Source organism: Oncorhynchus mykiss, chromosome 21, assembly GCF_013265735.2.
Source record: "Oncorhynchus mykiss isolate Arlee chromosome 21, USDA_OmykA_1.1, whole genome shotgun sequence".
Lineage (NCBI taxonomy): Eukaryota > Metazoa > Chordata > Actinopteri > Salmoniformes > Salmonidae > Oncorhynchus > Oncorhynchus mykiss.
Genome location: NC_048585.1, coordinates 8,858,342 through 8,871,699, shown reverse-complemented (window position 1 = coordinate 8,871,699; position 13,358 = coordinate 8,858,342). Strand labels below are relative to the sequence as shown.

The window sequence follows — 13,358 nt, the reverse complement described above, 5'->3', positions numbered from 1 at the left end:
AATCCTGTAGTGTGTTTCAGCCTCAAGATGTGTCTTGACAACGATAAAGGAGAGATGATGATGAGGAGGAGGAGGAAGAGGAGGAGGAAGAGGAGGAGCAGGTGGAGGAGGTGGAGGAGGAGGAGCAGGTGGAGGAAGAGGAGGAAGAAGAGGAAGATGAGGAGGAGGAAGAGGAAGAGGAGGAAGAGGAAGTGGAAGAGGAGGAGGAGGAAGAGGAGGAGGAAGAGGAGGAAGATGATGAGGAGGAGGAGGAAGAGGAGGAGGAAGATGAGGAGGAGGAGGAAGAGGAAGAGGAGGAAGAGGAAGTGGAAGAGGAGGAGGAGGAGGGGGAGGAAGAGGAGGAAGAAGAGGAAGATGAGGAGGAGGAAGAGGAAGAGGAGGAAGAGGAAGTGGAAGAGGAGGAGGAGGAGGGGGAGGAAGAGGAGGAAGAAGAGGAAGATGAGGAGGAGGAAGAGGAAGAGGAGGAAGAGGAAGTGGAAGAGGAGGAGGAGGAGGGGGAGGAAGAGGAGGAAGAAGAGGAAGATGAGGAGGAGGAAGAGGAAGAGGAGGAAGAGGAAGTGGAAGAGGAGGAGGAGGAGGGGGAGGAGAAGGAGGAGGAGGAAGATGAGGAGAAGGAGGAGGAAGAGGAGGAGGAAGATGAGCCATCCAGATACTGAAACAGTTTCATCTGTATCTGGTGAGAGACAAGGCTCTTTGACTTTGGTCTGAAGTCTGAGAGCTGCACCGACACAGTGAAGCCCCCCTCACAACTTCAGCCTTAATGACATGATTGTTGAGTATATTGTCCGTCTGTCAAGTTGCTAACTGGAGGCAGAACACAGACCTAAAGAGCCCTGTTTGAGCAGATGGAAATGGAAGTGTGTAAAGTACCTGTCTCTCTCTCAGTCCCTGAGCCTCAGATGACCCTCAGACTATTTCCACTATGGAAGGACCTCTGTGGCTTGACAGCAGCTCAGAATTCAACACACTCAAGGAAGCTCTACCTTCTCTACCGCGTTAAGAAACTCTACCTTCTCTACCACGTTAAGAAGCTCTACTTTCACTACCGTGTTAAGAAGCTCTACCTTCACTACCGTGTTAAGAAACTCTACTTTCCCTACCGTGTTAAGAAGCTCTACCTTCTCTACCGTGTTAAGAAACTCTACTTTCACTACCGTGTTAAGAAGCTCTACCTTCACTACCGTGTTAAGAAACTCTACTTTCACTACCGTGTTAAGAAGCTCTACTTTCACTACCGTGTTAAGAAGCTCTACCTTCACTACCGTGTTAAGAAACTCTACTTTCCCTACCATGTTAAGAAGCTCTACCTTCTCTACCGTGTTAAGAAACTCTACTTTCACTACCGTGTTAAGAAGCTCTACCTTCACTACCGTGTTAAGAAACTCTACTTTCACTACCGTGTTAAGAAGCTCTACCGTCCCTACCGTGTTAAGAAGCTCTACGTTCCCTACCGTGTTAAGAAGCTCTACCGTCCCTACCGTGTTAAGAAGCTCTACGTTCCCTACCGTGTTAAGAAGCTCTACCGTCCCTACCGTGTTAAGAAACTCTACTTTCACTACCGTGTTAAGAAGCTCTACCGTCCCTACCGTGTTAAGAAGCTCTACGTTCCCTACAGCGTTAAGAAGCTCTACTTTCCCTACCGCGTTAAGAAGGAGTTTCTCTTTAACTAACTCTAACCCAGATCACTGATCTGCCAGGAGTCTAGGAGAGACAGGGAGTTTCTTTTTAACTAACTCTAACCCAGATCACTGATCTGCCAGGAGTCTAGGAGAGACAGGGAGTTTCTCTTTAACTAACTCTAACCCAGATCACTGATCTGCTAGGAGTCTAGGAGAGACAGGGAGTTTCTCTTTAACTAACTCTAACCCAGATCACTGATCTGCCAGGAGTCTAGGAGAGACAGGGAGTTTCTCTTCTACTTTCCCTACCTCTACTTTCCCTACCGCGTTAAGAAGCTCTACTTTTCCTACCGCGTTAAGAAGCTCTACTTTCTCTACCACGTTAAGAAACTCTACTTTCTCTACCGCGTTAAGAAGCTCTACTTTCCCTACTGTGTTAAGAAGCTCTACTTTCCCTACTGTGTTAAGAAGCTCTACTTTCTCTACCGCGTTAAGAAGCTCTACTTTCCCTACTGTGTTAAGAAGCTCTACTTTCCCTACTGTGTTAAGAAGCTCTACTTTCCCTACCGCGTTAGGAAGCTCTACTTTCCCTACCTCGTTAAGAAGCTCTACTTTCTCTACCGCGTTAAGAAGCTCTACTTTCCCTACTGTGTTAAGAAGCTCTACTTTCCCTACTGTGTTAAGAAGCTCTACTTTCTCTACCGCGTTAAGAAGCTCTACTTTCCCTACTGTGTTAACTTCTTAATTCTACCCCCCCACTTTTTCCAATTTCCGCCTGAAGACATACCCAAATCTAACTGCCTGTAGCTCTGGCCCAGAAGCAAGGACATGCATATTCTTGGTACCATTTGAAAGGAAACACTCTGAATTTTGTGTAAATGTGAATTGAATGTAGGAGAATAGAACACCATAGATCTGGTAGAAGAAAATACAAGGAAATTAACATTCGTTTTCTGTTTTTATTGTTGCTGCATCATCTTTCAACTGAACAAGAACATCCACACATACAGATAGGATGCTGGGGGTGGTAGAAATGGAGAACACAAGATGGCAACAGTATTTGAAAAAAGTTTTAGAAAGATATCTTCAGGAATGAGTGAGCTACATGACATTGAGCATGTAGTCACCCAGGTGTCCCACACAAGGTGCCCAAATGTACCCAAGTGGCCTATTTGGCACAGTGATACATTGAAGTAAATTACTATATACAAAACACTCAAATGCCATTCTAACATACCACCCCACAAAAAAAACCCAAAAAATGAACATTTGAAACATTTTCAAATAACAAGGGTAAACTATTTACACACATTCAATGTACAATGTACAATATTGTGAAGACCCTCAGTCCTCTACACAATATTGTTCTTCTGATGCCATGCCCAATAGCAGTCTCTTTCTGCTGTAAAGCACAGGGTTACTGAACAGCTGGTGCAGGTGATGGGGCATTTCCTGTGACAGAGGACACAACGACGTCTCCCTATTGTGCCCTTTTTGCCCTGAGGCACATTCATGCCTGCAGAGATGAATCTGGGCAGGTGAACACTACTGGTTGGAGCAGAGGGGCCAGACGTAGAGGGGACAGAAGGTGCTACAGTGGACTTGCTGTAGCTAGCAAGCTCATGGATGAGCAGCTCCCTGAAGGCTAGCTGTGAGATGGGGGGATGTCCACAGCTCTGAGCCATTTCCTTCTGGAGGATGAAGGCGTTCACCACAGCAATGTCAACGAAATGATAAAAAAATGTCTTGTACCACTTCATTGTCTTGTGGAGAACGTTGTAGTATCCAATAAGCGCATCCGAGAGGTCTACACCTCCCATGCTTTTGTTGTAGTCCTTGATTGCTCCAGGAATGGGGACATTCTTGGTGGTCCATGCCCCAGCAGCGTCCTTCACACGCCTGACGACGTGATCTCCACTGAAGGACTTGTGGATACTGGAGCACATGACCACCTCTCTGGTGTCCATCCACTTCACAAAGAGCAGGCCATCTTCACGGATCCATCTCATGGTACCCCGCTCAGCCCGCTTAGGCATGTCATTCACCTTGGTTTTTGGAAAGCCCACTCTATTGGGCCGAATGGTGCCACAAGCCCACACATCCCGCTTCCTCAGCTCTGTAAACAGGGTAGGGCTTGTGTAAAAGTTGTCCACAAAAAGTTTGTAGCCCTTCCCCAGCAGTTGAAAATCTAATAACTGCATAACAGAGTCATAACTAAGTCCATTACCGGTCGCAAAACTGTTCTTCCCCTCATAAATAAAAAAATTGCACGTATATGCACACGCAGAATCGGCCAAAACAAACAGTTTGTAACCCCATTTAGTTGGTTTGTTGCGCATGTACTGTTTTAGGCCAATTCGGGCTTTTGAAGCTACCATCCTCTCATCTATGGAAAGGTTCTGGGCAGGCTGAAAATAGGTTTTGCAAGCCTCAACAATGCTGGGGTAGAGAGGTTTTATTTTGCACAGCCTATCAAACCTAGCTGTGCCTCTCTTCTTCTCGTTGTCCTCATCAACTTCTGGGTCACTGATATGAAGCGCCCCTGAGATTGTCAGAAACCTTTTGCATGATATGACCGTGGATGGGAAAGGCAGTTGATAGAGGGAAGCAGTTTTCCAGTAGTCTTTCAGGGTTTTTAGCTTCACAATACCCATGTAAATGACCATGGACATGAACCCAAAAAAATCTGAAATGGCAATGGGCTTCCATCCCTCTTTCTTGCCTGCCTGCTTCTTAGCACCATACTTGTTTGTGTTCGACACCAAGGAATCAACAACTGCCGAGGTGAAAAACAGCTGAAAAAGTTGAATGGGGCTGTACTTAGAGGTCATGTCCAGCTGAGGTCCTGTTGGCCTCTTCGGTCTGAATACTGGAGGTGTAGGCAACACATCCTCCTCCAGCACAGAGTGCCAACGACCCTCCTCCTCTCTGATTGCAGGTTTAGCCCTTCCCCACCTCCGCTTCTTTGTCACAGACTTCACACCTTGCAGGGCGGGGGTAGGTGTGGAGCCGGAGACAGCAGGGGTCCGGCTAGATGGTCCAGCTCCTTTCAGTGGGGGCTCCCAATCAGAATCAGAGGGACTGGGACTGTGAAATAAAGACAAAGAAACACAGATTATATTAGAGTAGGGAATGTAAATCACTCAGGTGAGGTTCAGACACACAAGGCCAACAATAAACATTCATGTTTAGATAAAGTACATTACATTTAGGAACACGCAAAGGGAAAGCCATGTGGCCAACAGTAAACATTCATGTTTAGATAAAGTACATTACATTTAGGAACACGCGCAAAGGGAAAGCCATGTGGCCAACAGTAAACATTCATGTTTAGATAAAGTACATTACATTTAGGAACACGCGCAAAGGGAAAGCCATGTGGCCAACAGTAAACATTCATGTTTAGATAAAGTACATTATTTAGGAACACGCGCAAAGGGAAAGCCATGTGGCCAACAGTAAACATTCATGTTTAGATAAAGTACATTACATTTAGGAACACGCGCAAAGGGAAAGCCATGTGGCCAACAGTAAACATTCATGTTTAGATAAAGTACATTACATTTAGGAACACGCGCAAAGGGAAAGCCATGTGGCCAACAGTAAACATTCATGTTTAGATAAAGTACATTACATTTAGGAACACGCGCAAAGGGAAAGCCATGTGGCCAACAGTAAACATTCATGTTTAGATAAAGTACATTACATTTAGGAACACGCGCAAAGGGAAAGCCATGTGGCCAACAGTAAACATTCATGTTTAGATAAAGTACATTATTTAGGAACACGCGCAAAGGGAAAGCCATGTGGCCAACAGTAAACATTCATGTTTAGATAAAGTACATTATTTAGGAACACGCGCAAAGGGAAAGCCATGTGGCCAACAGTAAACATTCATGTTTAGATAAAGTACATTACATTTAGGAACACGCGCAAAGGGAAAGCCATGTGGCCAACAGTAAACATTCATGTTTAGATAAAGTACATTACATTTAGGAACACGCGCAAAGGGAAAGCCATGTGGCCAACAGTAAACATTCATGTTTAGATAAAGTACATTATTTAGGAACACGCGCAAAGGGAAAGCCATGTGGCCAACAGTAAACATTCATGTTTAGATAAAGTACATTACATTTAGGAACACGCGCAAAGGGAAAGCCATGTGGCCAACAGTAAACATTCATGTTTAGATAAAGTACATTACATTTAGGAACACGCGCAAAGGGAAAGCCATGTGGCCAACAGTAAACATTCATGTTTAGATAAAGTACATTACATTTAGGAACGCGCAAAGGGAAAGCCATGTGGCCAACAGTAAACATTCATGTTTAGATAAAGTACATTACATTTAGGAACACGCGCAAAGGGAAAGCCATGTGGCCAACAGTAAACATTCATGTTTAGATAAAGTACATTATTTAGGAACACGCGCAAAGGGAAAGCCATGTGGCCAACAGTAAACATTCATGTTTAGATAAAGTACATTACATTTAGGAACGCGCAAAGGGAAAGCCATGTGGCCAACAGTAAACATTCATGTTTAGATAAAGTACATTACATTTAGGAACACGCGCAAAGGGAAAGCCATGTGGCCAACAATACAAACATTTCATTACTGAATATATATATATATGTCAAATATTTCAAACAACTGCATGAGAATTACTTACCAATCGAGAATGGCATCCTCACCACGCAGAAACATGTACTCAAAGTTGCTGTCCACACTTGACGCACAATCTGATAGATCATCTGGGATTTCTGTGTCACTTTCTCGTTCAATCTCGCAAATAATCTCTTGGAGATCCGTATACTTGGACTTTGCCTTTGCTTTTACAGCTTTACTCGCCATAATTACTTCAATAAAAGAGCGGAAAATTATATTGACTAAATACTGCGTTGCGCAAAGAAAATGGCTCCTTCTGGTAGAAATTCCAATGGCGAATGGCTGCGTTACGCTCGAGTTTCGGTCAAGAGCTGGTCTTCCCTGATACAAACAATTGCTATTTCCATTTACCTAAGCCCATTGGCTATCTACCAAGCAAGATTTCAAGAGGATCAGTGGTGATTGGGCAGAAATACAGTCATTCAAAGATGCACAGGTGAGATCATTGGCGCGTAATCAGGTCATTGTTTGCTGGGTTCAAGTCACCTCCTTTCGGTCAATACGCACCTAACAAGGTGTCGTTGTGTTACTAACAAACAAAGGATTTCACAGAAACCAACCATGACTAGATAACGTCAATGCTGTGTGACTGATTGCATCCCATGTCTGGTTGAACGTCGAAGGATACGGAATTCAGGACACAAGCCTTTTACAAAATGTGTTGTTTTATGCATGGAAACATGATTTAATCGAACAAAGCAACCATTTATTGTGAAGATTGGACCTTTTGTATTGCCAAAAGAAGAAGATCTTCAAAGGTAATTGATTATTTTAGTGCTATTTCTGGCTTTTTGTGACGCTAATGTTTGGATGGAAAATGCTTGTAATACTTGTGTGTGTGGCGCGCTGTCGTCAGATTATCGTAAGATTGCTTTCGCTGAAAAGCATTTTAAAAATCTGACATGGTGGTTGGATTAAGAGGAAATTAAGCTTTTAAATGATGTTAGATACATGTATTTACAAGAAAGTTTAACATTACGATTTGTGCATTTAGTATCTTTGTGCTATGCTATTTCACCGGAAGTTAGCCTATGTGGGACGCTGACGTCCCACATAGGAGCAAGAAGTTAAGAAGCTCTACTTTCCCTACCGCGTTAAGAAGCTCTACTTTCCCTACTGTGTTAAGAAGCTCTACTTTCCCTACCGCGTTAAGAAGCTCTACGTTCCCTACCGCGTTAAGATGCTCTACTTTCCCTACCGCGTTAAGAAGCTCTACTTTCCCTACCTCTTTCTAGAAGTTGTTATTTCTCTACCTCATTGCACAGAGTTAACTACAGCTTACAATCATAGGAAACTGTTGCCTCAGTCGTAAAACAAGCACACAGACGTCCTTAAAACTTGTTATTCCAAACTGTCGCCAAACCACGAGAGGGGAGTGACTGGATTCTACAACATCACTCAGTAAATATCTTTGTAAAATATAATAATGCCCTCTGATTCAGACAACTGATTCCTGGATTCTGTCAGTCTGAAGTCAGTGAGAGTGTGTCAGATCTCCTCCTGGCTCTGCATGTAAAACTGCCCGTCTCTCCTAGACTCCTGGCAGATCAGTGATCTGGGTTAGAGTTAGTTAAAGAGAAACTCCCTGTCTCTCCTAGACTCCTGGCAGATCAGTGATCTGGGTTAGAGTTAGTTAAAGAGAAACTCCCTGTCTCTCATAGACTCCTGGCAGATCAGTGGTCTGGGTTAGAGTTAGTTAAAGAGAAACTCCCTGTCTCTCCTAGACTCCTGGCAGATCAGTGGTCTGGGTTAGAGTTAGTTAAAGATAAACTCCCTGTCTCTCCTAGACTCCTGGCAGATCAGTGGTCTGGGTTAGAGTTAGTTAAAGAGAAACTCCCTGTCTCTCCTAGACTCCTAGCAGATCAGTGGTCTGGGTTAGAGTTAGTTAAAGAGAAACTCCCTGTCTCTCCTAGACTCCTAGCAGATCAGTGGTCTGGGTTAGAGTTAGTTAAAGAGAAACTCCCTGTCTCTCCTAGACTCCTGGCAGATCAGTGGTCTGGGTTAGAGTTAGTTAAAGAGAAACTCCCTGTCTCTCCTAGACTCCTGGCAGATCAGTGATCTGGGTTAGAGTTAGTTAAAGAGAAACTCCCTGTCTCTCCTAGACTCCTAGCAGATCAGTGGTCTGGGTTAGAGTTAGTTAAAGAGAAACTCCCTGTCTCTCCTAGACTCCTGGCAGATCAGTGGTCTGGGTTAGAGTTAGTTAAAGAGAAACTCCCTGTCTCTCCTAGACTCCTAGCAGATCAGTGATCTGGGTTAGAGTTAGTTAAAGAGAAACTCCCTGTCTCTCCTAGACTCCTAGCAGATCAGTGATCTGGGTTAGAGTTATTTAAAGAGAAACTCCCTGTCTCTCCTAGACTCCTAGCAGATCAGTGATCTGGGTTAGAGTTATTTAAAGAGAAACTCCCTGATACAGGAACTCACCTTCTTCTTAGCAGAGTGTTGCAGCAGTTCGTTGATCTGAACCTTGTCCTGTTGCAGCCGTCTCTTCATCAGTTTTGAACAGTTCACATTGACCGCCTCCAGGATGTGGGAGGAGTTATATTCTACGAAGGGCCGGCTGTCAATCAACAACACGCTGTCCAGACCCCCCTCCAGCAGGGCGACCAGCCCCTCGGCCCCGATGGGACGCACCGAGCCCTGCCTGGTCCCGGATGCTGGGCCTGATACAGGCCCTGAACCTTTGACTCCAGTCCCAGCTCGGGGTCCATTCCCCACCACAGGTCCAATCCCAGTCCCTCCAGTCCCAGCTCGGGGTCCATTCCCCACCACAGGTCCAATCCCAGTCCCTCCAGTCCCAGCTCGGGGTCCATTCCCCACCCCAGGTCCAATCCCAAACCCCCCTGCAGCTCCGGCTGCAATCCCAAAACCAGTCCCTCCAGTCTCAGCTCCAGTGCAGGCTCCCACTCCCACGGGACATTCCGACATGACGACCCCTTCTTTATCCCTTTCTCACAGCCCCTCCTCCTCTTCCTCCCTCCTCCTCTTACCCTTAGGCGGGTGGGTGGCTAGCGGTCCAGTTGCGCGACGCAGCCCTCAGGAGATGAACAGACCCATTGTGTAGGCTGAGTATGATGTCATCCTGATGGAGCTTAGCAGCACAGCCCAGGCGAGAGAGAGAGAGAGAGACAGAGACAGAGACAGAGAGACAGAGACAGAGAGACAGAGCGAGAGAGATAGAGAGCGAGAGAGTGAGAGAGCGAGAGAAGCCTCTCTCTGGCCCTGAAGGACTAAAAACCTAAACCCCCACTATCTTTCTTGTGCCTCTGTTTGTGTGTACGTGTGTTCATGTGTGTGTGTGTGTGTTCATGTGTGTGTGTGTGTGTGTGTGTGTGTGTATGTGTGTGTGTGTGTGTGTGTGTGGGGAGGGGAGGGGGAAGGGCGGTCTCTTTCACACCATTGCAGGAGCGGAACAAAAGAGAGCTTTTCTCGTGGTCTGGCTGACGATTACATCATCATGAACCTCACTCCTCCATTCATATTGAAGAGTTGATCAGCCTGGAGAGGAGAGGAGAGGAGAGGAGAGGAGAGGAGAGGAGAGGAGAGGAGAGGAGAGGAGAGGAGAGGAGAGGAGAGGAGAGGAGAGGAGAAGAGAGGAGAAGAGAGGAGAGAGAATTAGACCAACTACAGGATTGGAACAGAAACCATCGTGGAACATGTTCTGGTTTCATAACAATGGACAGTTAGTCAGACAACTTGTCCTTATGCTGAAACAACCACACGAGGGGGTCCATGGAGAGTCAAGATCAGCGGTTGCCTTATCCGTCCCGGGGTCACCAAACCACCGTCACAAACACGTTAGGACCACCAAACCTAGATTTTGTTGTACATAAAATATCTTGGTGGTACTGTTCCCACTATGTTACTGTTCCCACTATGTTACTGTTCCCACTATGTTACTGTTCCCACTATGTTACTGTTCCCACCGGGGTACTGTTCCCACCAGGTTACTGTTCCCACTATGTTACTGTTCCCACCAGGTTACTGTTCCACTATGTTACTGTTCCCACCAGGGTACTGTTCCCACTATGTTACTGTTCCCACTATGTTACTGTTCCCACTATGTTACTGTTCCCACCAGGTTACTGTTCCCACTATGTTACTGTTCCCACTATGTTACTGTTCCCACCAGGTTACTGTTCCCACTATGTTACTGTTCCCACCGGGGTACTGTTCCCACTATGTTACTGTTCCCACTATGTTACTGTTCCCACTATGTTACTGTTCCCACTATGTTACTGTTCCCACTATGTTACTGTTCCCACCAGGTTACTGTTCCCACCAGGTTACTGTTCCCACTATGTTACTGTTCCCACTATGTTACTGTTCCCACTATGTTACTGTTCCCACTATGTTACTGTTCCCAATATGTTACTGTTCCCACCAGGTTACTGTTCCCACCAGGGTACTGTTCCCACTATGTTACTGTTCCCACTATGTTACTGTTCCCACTATGTTACTGTTCCCACCAGGTTACTGTTCCCACCAGGTTACTGTTCCCACTATGTTACTGTTCCCACCAGGTTACTGTTCCACTATGTTACTGTTCCCACCAGGGTACTGTTCCCACTATGTTACTGTTCCCACTATGTTACTGTTCCCACTATGTTACTGTTCCCACCAGGTTACTGTTCCCACTATGTTACTGTTCCCACTATGTTACTGTTCCCACCAGGTTACTGTTCCCACTATGTTACTGTTCCCACCAGGTTACTGTTCCCACTATGTTACTGTTCCCACTATGTTACTGTTCCCACCAGGTTACTGTTCCCACTATGTTACTGTTCCCACTATGTTACTGTTCCCACCAGGTTACTGTTCCCACTATGTTACTGTTCCCACCAGGGTACTGTTCCCACTATGTTACTGTTCCCACTATGTTACTGTTCCCACCAGGGTACTGTTCCCACTATGTTACTGTTCCCACCAGGTTACTGTTCCCACCAGGTTACTGTTCCCACTATGTTACTGTTCCCACTATGTTACTGTTCCCACCAGGTTACTGTTCCCACTATGTTACTGTTCCCACTATGTTACTGTTCCCACCAGGTTACTGTTCCCACTATGTTACTGTTCCCACCAGGTTACTGTTCCCACCAGGTTACTGTTCCCACTATGTTACTGTTCCCACTATGTTACTGTTCCCACCAGGTTACTGTTCCCACCATGTTACTGTTCCCACCAGCTTACTGTTCCCACCAGGTTACTGTTCCCACTAGGTAACTGTTCCCACCAGTTTACTGTTCCCACCAGGTTACTGTTCCCACCAGGGTACTGTTCCCACTATGTTACTGTTCCCACTATGTTACTGTTCCCACCAGGTTACTGTTCCCACCAGGTTACTGTTCCCACTATGTTACTGTTCCCGCCAGTTTACTGTTCCCACCAGGGTACTGTTCCCACCAGGTTACTGTTCCCACTATGTTACTGTTCCCACTATGTTACTGTTCCCACCAGCTTACTGTTCCCACCAGCTTACTGTTCCCACTATGTTACTGTTCCCACTATGTTACTGTTCCCACTATGTTACTGTTCCCACTATGTTACTGTTCCCACCAGGTTACTGTTCCCACTATGTTACTGTTCCCACTATGTTACTGTTCCCACTATGTTACTGTTCCCACCAGGGTACTGTTCCCACTATGTTACTGTTCCCACCAGGTTACTGTTCCCACCAGGTTACTGTTCCCACTATGTTACTGTTCCCACTATGTTACTGTTCCCACTATGTTACTGTTCCCACCAGGTTACTGTTCCCACCAGGGTACTGTTCCCACTATGTTACTGTTCTCACCAGGGTACTGTTCCCACCAGGGTACTGTTCCCACTATGTTACTGTTCCCACTATGTTACTGTTCCCACCAGGTTACTGTTCCCACCAGGGTACTGTTCCCACTATGTTACTGTTCTCACCAGGTTACTGTTCCCACCAGGTTACTGTTCCCACTATGTTACTGTTCCCACTATGTTACTGTTCCCACTATGTTACTGTTCGTACCAGGTTACTGTTCCCACCAGGTTACTGTTCCCACCATGTTACTGTTCCCACTATGTTACTGTTCCCACTATGTTACTGTTCCCACTATGTTACTGTTCGTACCAGGTTACTGTTCCCACCAGGTTACTGTTCCCACCAGGTTACTGTTCCCACCAGGTTACTGTTCCCACTATGTTACTGTTCGTACCAGGTTACTGTTCCCACCAGGTTACTGTTCCCACCAGGTTACTGTTCCCACTATGTTACTGTTCCCACTATGTTACTGTTCCCACTATGTTACTGTTCCCACCAGGTTACTGTTCCCACCAGGGTACTTTTCCGAGGTATCAAGAACATGAGAATGGTTTTACAGGGAACAGGTCATGTAGACTGTTCTCGTTAATCATCTTGATCAGTGAACAACATACTTTTCTATGGCTGGTCATGCTTTCCACCTGGCTACCCCTACCCTTATCAACAGCCCTCCATCTCCCACAGCAATTCGCCCAAGCCTCCCCCATTTCTCCTTCACCCAAATCCAGATAGCTGATGTTCTGAAATAGCTGCAAAATCTGGACCACTACAAATCAGCTGGGCTAGACAATCTGGGCCCTCTCTTTCCAAAATGATTTGCCGAAATTGTTGCAACCCCTATTACTAGCCTGTTCAACCTCTTTCGTATCGTCTGATATCCCCAAAGATTGGAAAGCTGCTGCTGTCATCCCCCTCTTCAAAGGGGGTGAGACTCTAGACCCAAACTGCTACAGACCTATATCTATCCTACCCTGTCTAAGGTCTTCGAAAGCCAAGTTAATAAACAGATCACCGACCATTTTGAATCCCACCTTACCTTCTCCGTTATGCAATCTGGTTTCCGAGCTGGTCATGGATGCACCTCAGCCACGCTCAAGGTCCTAAATGATATCATAACCACCATCGATAAGAGACAATACTGTGCAGCCATCTTCATCAACCTGGCCAAGGCTTTCGATTCTGTCAATCACCGCATTCTTATCGGCAGACTCAACAGCCTTGGTTTCTCAAATGACTGCCTCGCCTGGTTCACCAACTACTTCTCAGATAGAGTTCAGTGTCAAAT

The 13,358-nt window shown here is 45.9% G+C and overlaps 2 protein-coding genes across 2 annotated transcripts in view; both read right to left on the bottom strand.

Moving 5' to 3' along the window:
- The window catches only part of LOC118942857 (dual specificity protein phosphatase 16-like), a 78,763-nt gene that overhangs the window by 26,672 nt on the left and 38,733 nt on the right, over positions 1-13,358 (bottom strand). Inside the window, exon 2 of the mRNA XM_036956772.1 lies at positions 8,707-9,780. Coding sequence (XP_036812667.1) covers positions 8,707-9,210 — 504 coding nt within the window. The 5' untranslated portion in view covers positions 9,211-9,780. The remainder of the gene's footprint in view (positions 1-8,706; positions 9,781-13,358) is intronic.
- On the bottom strand, positions 2,464-7,369 carry LOC118942858 (piggyBac transposable element-derived protein 4-like). Its single transcript, XM_036956774.1, has 2 exons — positions 6,290-7,369; positions 2,464-4,706 (listed from the first exon to the last, which is right to left on the bottom strand). Exons 1-2 carry the CDS (start codon positions 6,469-6,471, stop codon positions 2,972-2,974), a joined length of 1,917 nt encoding a protein of 638 aa, XP_036812669.1. The 5' UTR covers positions 6,472-7,369; the 3' UTR covers positions 2,464-2,971.